The sequence below is a fragment of the Acinonyx jubatus genome, chromosome A3 (genome assembly GCF_027475565.1).
Source record: "Acinonyx jubatus isolate Ajub_Pintada_27869175 chromosome A3, VMU_Ajub_asm_v1.0, whole genome shotgun sequence".
NCBI lineage: Eukaryota > Metazoa > Chordata > Mammalia > Carnivora > Felidae > Acinonyx > Acinonyx jubatus.
Window position 1 is genome coordinate 125,968,427 of NC_069388.1, and position 8,121 is coordinate 125,976,547.

The 8,121-nt window shown below is 55.1% G+C and overlaps 1 protein-coding gene and 1 long non-coding RNA gene across 3 annotated transcripts; one reads left to right on the top strand and one right to left on the bottom strand.

Moving 5' to 3' along the window:
* Window positions 1-907: 907 nt before the first annotated feature.
* LOC128311310 (uncharacterized) lies at window positions 908-3,843 on the bottom strand. The gene is made up of 3 exons (XR_008289672.1): window positions 2,957-3,843; window positions 1,196-2,079; window positions 908-1,078 (listed from the first exon to the last, which is right to left on the bottom strand). It is a non-coding gene; the product is annotated as an uncharacterized LOC128311310 (long non-coding RNA).
* On the top strand, window positions 3,199-5,654 carry LOC106980362 (uncharacterized). 2 transcript variants are annotated; one of them, XM_053201217.1, is made up of 4 exons: window positions 3,199-3,402; window positions 3,641-3,761; window positions 4,176-4,325; window positions 5,372-5,654. In XM_053201217.1, the coding sequence occupies exons 1-4, from the start codon at window positions 3,214-3,216 to the stop codon at window positions 5,641-5,643; spliced, it is 732 nt and encodes a 243-aa protein (XP_053057192.1). In that variant the 5' UTR covers window positions 3,199-3,213; the 3' UTR covers window positions 5,644-5,654. The 2 variants fall into 2 exon arrangements, 1 of the variants encoding a protein (XP_053057192.1); XR_001431061.3 differs by lacking the exon at window positions 3,641-3,761 and having other exon boundaries at window positions 3,245-3,402.
* The last annotated feature ends 2,467 nt before the right edge of the window (window positions 5,655-8,121 follow it).

Below are 8,121 nucleotides of genomic sequence, written 5' to 3' on the forward strand. Positions count from 1 at the left end.
CCCTCGGTGAACACAACACGGCCACGGCGCCCTTCTGTGAAACGCACAGGGAGGGGAGCAAGGCGGGAAATGTGAGAGAGGCTTCTAGGTGCAGGAAATGGTGATGTGAAGCCGGAGGCCAAGCAAAGACACTGAGTGGAATTCAGTTTGGCTGGAGCCCAGACTGTGACCTGGCATGGTGAGGCGTGAGGAGGCAGAAGCAGACAGGAGGCAGATTATGAAAGGCCCTGCCAACCATGTCAAATTTGGATGATATCCCAGGAGCAATGGGGAGCTATGGAAGGATATTAAGTAACAAGAGACATAATCAGATTTGGGTCTTTTAAAAATTTAGTTAGCTTTAAGTTGCTGAAGTAACGTGTGTGTATATGTGTGTGTGTGTGTTGTAACAAGCGAAATGATATAAAGATAAATGAGAAAGAGCCAGTCTTTTGTCTCTGACTCTCCCTCCGTTCTTCCCCCAACCCTGGATCACTGCTGTTAACAACCTGGAGTAGATCCTTCCGTGGCTTTCTCTTTTACTCCGACGTTTACCACACACGTGCGTGCACACACACGCATGCATGCACACACACACCCCCACAACCAACCCGGGGGAGGTTGTTGACTCACAACTGGAAAAGAATCATGTTTGGCTTGTTCCTCAGGTGAACTTAGTGCCTGACTACACATCAATGGCATCCACAACACGAGACGTAAGCCTAAATCTCTGTCTCTGTCTCTCTCCATGCATCTCAATGTTTTTAGACATAGATGTGCTCACCTATATGATTTCCCGTAAGTGGGGGTCACGTCAAACGTGCTGGGTGGCTATTGTCTTTCATGCCTTCATCTTTCTTCCCATTATCATTTTATTCCATTTCATTTCTCAGCAATGTGCCTTTTAGGATTCTTCTAGCAGAATGAGCTAGGGACAGGCCGACGTGGAGGCTTAGAGGCAGGAGGCTGCTCTTGGTTGCCAGAAAGGGATGGGGCAGCCTGCGGTGGTCGTGGAGTGGAGTCATTAAGGACACCTTTGTTGACTTCGCCACTGGCAACTGGTTCTGAAGGTCACAGTTTAGAAGAGACACCCCGAAATCTGGGGGGGGGGGGGAGGATGAATCGGGAAAGAGAGGTGAGTTTCTCAGTCGAATAGAGCTGAGTTTTCTGGTCCACGGCTGATCGCCCTGGGCAGGTCTCAGAAACCGGGTCTCACCTTCCTGTCTCCAAACCCAGGTCGGTCACTTCTGCTGCAGAGAGTCTCTGTGAGGAGTGAATGAAAGGCTTGGAGGGGACGACGTACCGCCCAGCGTAGAGAGGACAGTGGACACGGGGCCGATGGTTAACACACAAGCACTACTTCCCAGGCCAACGTAGCTGGTTCCTCACGGACTGGACCCCTTTCCTATCTCCTACACTCTTATCAGGTCTGCCCATAGGGGTGCCCTCTGCATCACCCTAGAGACTTATGCTCTATAGGTCCATGCACGGCAGGGCTGGCCTCAAGGGGACCGCAGGTGACCACGCAGGAACCTGGAAATCTCCCAAAGTTATTCTCCCCATCCGGTTGCTGAGGCCGGAGATTCCCTTTCCTCGGGACACAGGCAACCTCGCGGTCCACAGCCCAGATCAGATTTGAGGCACGAAACCCTGAAAGAGAAGGCGCCCTCCCCGCCGTTCCTTGGCCTGCGTGCAAATGCGAGAGCCTGCGCCGGCCCCTCACGGGGGGTGGGGTGGTGGCACGGGTGCCTTAAAAGCCCGAAGGGGCAGACCCGAGTTCAGCACAGGCAAGGGACAGAATGGGGCCAGGAAGCAAGCTGAGCCGGGGGTAGACAACGTGGCCTTGGGAAGTCTGGGTCCTCTTTGGCTGACATCCTATTCCTAGTCCCTGCCCCAGGACAGGTACTTAACAGAGGTACTTAACAGAAGGCAGCAACAGAAGAGAGTTGACCAAACCCTGTAGAGTTGATTCACCAGGAATCTAAGGAAATAATGGCGAGAGATCAGGCAGTGTGACACCCACTGGGGGAAATGGGTTTAGCTGGAGGGCAGTGGACCATCAGAAGAACACAGAGAAGATTCCTAGCTGGGTAGAGAAGCCTGGGAGGGGTGTGGTAGGGGAGAAGAACGGGGTGCACGCAGGTCAAGGTCACATGGCCCCTGGCTCTGACGCTTCAGACTCAACAGTTGGGTAACTTGTCATCCCCCGGGGGCTGGATGCTGAGGGAGAGATTCAGAGGAGGAACATCCTTCCCCGGCCAAAGGCAGGAAACACACACACACGCGCCCGCACACGCAGCCCAGGTCTCCTTAGACAAGCAGAAGGAGGGGCGGGGCAGAGGGAGATGGGGACAGAGAGAAAGTGAGGTTAGAGCGATCTTAACGAGGGAAGGACAGGGGAAAGAGAGCGGAGGGTGATGACGAAGGGCAGAAAGGGCTCAGGACCTCAGGGAGCTCTGACCAACCCTCTGGGCTGGGCCTCTAGTTCAGCGTGGTTACCAGCATGCGGCCCCGGGGCAGGGAGGGGGCCCCTGTGCTGTCTATGACTTGCCCTGAGAACTGAACCTCTTCCCATCCCCCTGTCCCCGTCTTCCTTGTTTCCTCCATGCGCACAATGAGACCACCTGCCTAAGACGTCTCCCGGGCCACCTTCAGCTCTGTGATTGTGTATTTGTGGCCACGACTAATTCCGACGTAAGGGCTGCACGAGTCAGGGCAGCGACAAGGCCTCCCCGAGCAGGCCTGTCGTCAGGCAGCCTTTCTGAGAGACGTAGGGGAGAGAGGGCGCTGAGGCCGCGAATGTTGAGGCCGCAGGGAGGGCATCCTAGGGAGGGCCTCCCGGGGGCCTGGAGCCCCCCAGTGCCGCGGCTGTGCCGGGAGGCCGGGAGCCCCTCGCCCGGCCCCGCCGGCAGGCCAGGGCGGCAGCCGGCCGGGGACAGTTTTCCCCGGGCTGGAGACAGCCTGGCTCTGGGCCCACCTCCCGGTGCCCTCGGCCTGACATCTTCTGGGCAGAGCCGCGGTGCCCAGGGAGCCGTGTGGATGGTGTTAGTAAACACGCTTTCTTGCGCCCAGCCTGGCAGGGCCTGTGGGCAGCGGGAGGGCGAGTTGCTGGCAGCTCCCACGGCCGGGCAGGCGGACGGGCGGGCAGACAGGCGGGCGGGCCGCCCCGCACAGCCAAGCCAAGGCCCAGAATGGAGCAGCTGCTCCCGTCGCCATGGCGACGGGGACTGAACAATGAGCAGCCAGAAATGCGGCCTGGCCGCCTCGCACCGCGGGCCCCCACCCTCCGGCCGGCCCTTACACCTCCACGCGCGCATGCGCGCGCGCGCACATGCACGCGCCCTTGCACGCGCACACCGCCCGGGCCTCCCTGCCGGAGAAGCCGGAGAAGCGGAGGCCCGGGCACCAGTGACTGACCGCAGGGTGAGGCCCGGGGAGAAGGCAGGAGAGGGTGAGGAGGAAGGGCGAAGGGGATCGCAGCTTCACCGCTGCAAAGCGGCGCCAAAATCTCACCATTTGATCCCGGCTAAAAATCCGTGTTTAAAACAGAGCCCAGCTTTTCAGAGGGTCACGTGGTGCCTTGGATTCTTACATAACAGGAGAACTGAAGGGGGTTTCTAATTAGTGAAAGGCATCTGGGAACAAATCACCTTCTACTCAGGGAGGGGGAGCTGAGAGAGCCCCACGGAGCCTGCAGTCCCAGGAAATCCGAAAGCCTGCTTACAGGGCCCCGAAGCCCCCCGAGATCCTCCTTGGAAGTCACGTGAAGGGAAGCCTGAAAGGTTGAGCCACAGTCTGGAAATGGAGTCTGAAAAAGGCCTGGTCTGGGCCCTCAGGAAAGCAGAGGGAGGTTGTGTCCAGAGGCCTGGGGGGCGTGCGGGGACAGGACGAGGCATGGGGGGACGGGGGAGAGTGGGGGGACGTGGGGGCCGCAGCAGGAAAGCGGGCAGGCTCTGGTTGTGGTGCTCCAGGCAAGCCCGAGCACTTCCTTTGTGAGCACTGACGAAGAGAGATGCACAAGTCAACTGCTGTCTTCCAGGAGGCCCCCAGGACCCTGGGGGTGGTGGCGGGGTCCGCAGTCAGCACCCGTCATCTCCATCCTTTGAGCAGAGTTAAGTGTTCACGATTTGCGCACTTTCCCCCTTCACCAGCCAGCGGTCAGTCACTCTTTCAAGTTCCCTTCCCTGTTTTTCCAGTGAAAACCCAGGTCTGGGAGCATCAGGAGCCTTCCAGGACCACCGTCCAAGGACAGGCAATCCTGTCCAAATTTCCATCAAGTCCATCGTGTCCCGGGAGGCCGCTTGGTTTCCGGTGGCTTCGCCTGATTCCTTCCTGCTTCAGAGCAGGTGGGTATCTGCTAGACCCATGTAATAGAAAAGACAGGACCACCCGTTACCTGGCCTGATTCGTGTGAGAGCTAGAAGGGACATTTTAGGGACTATGGTGTCCGCCTCCCCACTCCCCAGCTCAGAAGGGATCTACTTTAAAGATCTCAGCAGGTGAATGCTAGAGCTGGAAGGAAAACCACCCAGAGTCCGACATCCAGGCAATATGGGGGGGGGGGGGGGAAGGATGGAGAGAGAGTGGAGAGAGAAGAGGAGAGAAGCAGTATTTGGCAAAGGGGAAGGGCGCTTGGAAGGAAAAGGGAAAACTGGGTGGGCAGAGGTGTCTCCCACTAATAAATCTCCTCAGTGGAGTTGGGTGCTACAGCAGGTTCCAGAAACTGCATCAGAACACCGCTGAGAAATCTGACCCCGCCCTCAGCTTCACAGCATCTAGAACTATGGGTACCACCAAAGGTAAAAGATAGGAAATAGTCAAAGGACGAATGAGCGCAGGGACAGAGCCCGACCCCCTCCCCAGCTGCCCCTCTGCTGGGCAGGGCATCTCGACGGAAAGTTCTGGGAGCCCTAGGAAGCCATCTGCGCTGGCTCAGAACTGGCAGAGAGGGAATTAAAACCGCAAAAGGAAGGATCAGAGAGAAACTCTGTCCCCGTCAAGAGCCACTTTAGTAGATGAAAAAAGCCAGGCGATTTTTAATCATCACAAATTGTTTGAGCTTCTGGTTCCATCCTCTGAAGCCAGGGCAGCCTCCCCTAGGTTGCTGGCTGGTCTCCGGTGGTCCGAGCTCTGTAGCCCACCTACATCTTCCTCCCCACTTCCTTGAACCCTGGGCCTGTCCTCCCAGGTCCCCAGGCAGAGTCCAGGCAAGCTGACCCCGCTTATCTAAGGAAATCTGACAAGACTCCGGCCCTCAGGGGTATGGCCACTGGCAAAACATATGGTGCATCGTAAATAAGACTTCCTTTTAGGAAATGAGCCGCTGTAATTAAATCCCCATTCATTTTTTGTAACGTACACACAGGGACAAATAGATCTTTATCCTTTGTAGGCACAGAAGAGAAATGGCTTGTGCTGGACAGAGATTCTCTGGTGTCAAATCTTTATCAAAGGCTTCCTAGATCCAGGTGGAGTGAGAACTTCGAGTTCCTAAGCCCAGCCACTGGCCCATTTGGGCGAGTGGCTCCCTTGGCTACCTCCAGGACAAGCGGAGGAACGTTTTGGAATGGAAGAATGCATTGGCTTAGAATCTGCAGGGAGGAAGTGACCTCGTCTGCCCATCCCACGGTCGTACCACAGAGCGAGCTCGGGAATAAAGATTAAATTCGACTTGTTTCAATGGGATTTAGTTTGATTTGGTTCAACCCAAATGAACACTGGCAGTGAGGTGTGCAGGGGGCTAGGCACCGGGGAAAGATGCAAGGAGAAACCAAGGCAGCCCCCTGAGGGCCCCTGGGGCAGGGTGCTGGCTGGCGCATAGGCTCAGTTTGAGGGGAGAGGCCTCGGCTTGTTCCCACTGGGTCTGGGATGGCTTGGGGGTGACAGGGAAGGGTAGGATTTCCTTAAGAGAGACCTCAGTAAGCACACCCAGGGAGAAGCAAAGGTAGATGCAGAAAACAACCACCGTGCTGAGGTGTGTCCCCTCTAGAGTCACAAGTCTCGCGGGAGATGGGGCTGCAGAGAAGAAACTAGACATCTCTCCCGGCTTTTGGCCCCGACAGGGACAGGAGGTAATAATACGTGATTTCCTCACGAGTGACACTTTCCTTCTCAAAGCCATCAAACAGCTGTAGGCTGTAGGCAAAAACAAAACAAAATCAAACAACTGTTTCTCCAACCGTCTCTGAAGGGAAGGTGAAAGGCGCTGAGTTCTTTGGTGTGCGCGTCTCCGCGTCTCCGAGGTGAAGGCGATCCAGGGTCAGCCTGGAGCCCCTTGTCAACCCTCGAAATTGCACATTCCATGGGGCCCTTCCCTGTAGTTAGAGCTTTGAAATCAGTGGAAAACCACAAAGCTTCTTTGAGATGCAAATGTTGCGCGCGGGGCTGGGCGAACAATTCTGATGGCTATCTCTCCAGGCCCGGCTTTCTGTAGGGCTTCTGCCTGGTTGACCCCAAGGAGGCTAAATCACAGGTACCTAGGCTTAACACAAGGTAGAAAGTGCTAAGGGCCATTTGGCAATGGCCAGGGAAAAGGCAGCTCCATCTGGCATGATCAGGACAGGCTTTAAGTCCCGGGAGTAGGGTGCAGGACCCCTGGCTGGCCCATGTTCGAATCCTGATTCCAAAGTATAATAGCTGTGTCACTCTGAGCTAAGTGCCTAACCTCTCTGTGCTCCAATGTGCTCCTCTGTAACATAGGGATAATAACAGTACAATGCCCTCCTCCCAGGGTTGTTGAGAAGATTGCCTAAACTAATATCTGTAAAGCATGGACGACAGTGTGGGGCATGGAATAAGGACTTTGAGAGTCTGTTGCTATTGATGAATGGTTTAAGTAGTTGTACAGAGACTGGAAAGGTAGGGATATAAGGAAACATTCTAGATGAGGAAAAGTATATGTTAATTCTTGGGACCCTGAGAGCTTTCAAAATTCAGAATAAAGTTTCCTTGCGGTCTTTGTGGTCCAAAGATGAAATGGGCCACCTCGGGAAGGGGCATCCACGTTTCGGCTGACAAGGAATTCACGGAAGAATGCCAAGCATCAGACTGGCGGTTGAACTAGATGACCTTTGAGGTGCCTTCCAGCCCTGACATTCCTCGCCCTTCATGCTGTTTTGCACAGAGGGGAGCACTGTCCCAGTGCTCCCTGGGCCGTGATAAGGGAAGCAAGAGCACAGTGGCTGTGCTCCCTGATACATCATCCTGCCAGAAGGATCCTCCCAGCATGCCCCATAAGCCTCCCTGGATAACCCCAAGCATACCACTGGGAAGGTCTGGGCCTTACTGCGTATCCTCACTCTGTAGTAAGGCAAGGGCAAAACAATAGTTACGGCGTTTTTGTCATTTTTTTCGTTGTCTCTTCTCCATCATCTTTTGATGCACCTTCATTTAAAGATTCAGAAACTGGGGGTGCCTGAGTGGCTCAGTCGGTTAAGCGTCCGACTTCGGCTCAGGTCGTGATCTCATGGTTCGTGAGTTCCAGCCCCGCGTCAGGCTCTGGGCTGACAGCTGAGAGCCTGGAGCCTGCTTCGGATGTTGTGTCTCCCTCTCTCTCTCAAAAGTAAATAAACATTAAGAAAAAAATAAAAACTAAAAAAAAAAAAAAAAAACTTTAAAAAAGATAAAATGGGGTTCCTCGGCCGCACTACCCACACCAGGGACGACTGTATTGTTCAGAGGAGACAAAGACGATTTCCATCGTGGCAGAAGGTTCTTGTGGGCCCTGTTGCTCCAGGCCCCTTTTTAAAGATTCGGAAACTGAAACCTGTACCTTACCCACCATCACTGACAGCCACTCTCTGGCTAAGCTCAGAATCCTAGGATCCCTTCCCCCGTGAGCTCAATGGCCTCTGTGCCCTGTTCCACATTTTGCAAAGGGCTTTCAAATAGATGATCCTGTTCTGCCTCAGAGCACACATCAGTGGGCCCATTTTACAAAGGAGTAAACCAAGGCATGGACAACTTAAGTGACCTGGTTTGTGGGATCAAGGGCCCTTCGGCTGTACCCGTCCGTTCGGCCACCCAGCTCATTCCCCTTCTCCCATTCACATCTGACCGCAGCCACACTGTCACTGCTGCCTGCTTTGGCCAAGCACCTCAGTTCCAGCATCTGTCCCTCTACCTCCAAGGCTGGTTCCCTCC

Coding starts and splice junctions, on each gene's coding strand:
- LOC106980362 (XM_053201217.1), top strand. CDS start 3,214: ATGAGCAGCCAGAAATGCGGCCTGGCCGCCTCGCACCGCGGGCCCCCA. Junction 3,403..3,640: donor CACCAGTGACTGACCGCAGG/GTGAGGCCCGGG, acceptor CCTTCTACTCAG/GGAGGGGGAGCTGAGAGAGC. Junction 3,762..4,175: donor CGTGAAGGGAAGCCTGAAAG/GTTGAGCCACAG, acceptor CTGTTTTTCCAG/TGAAAACCCAGGTCTGGGAG.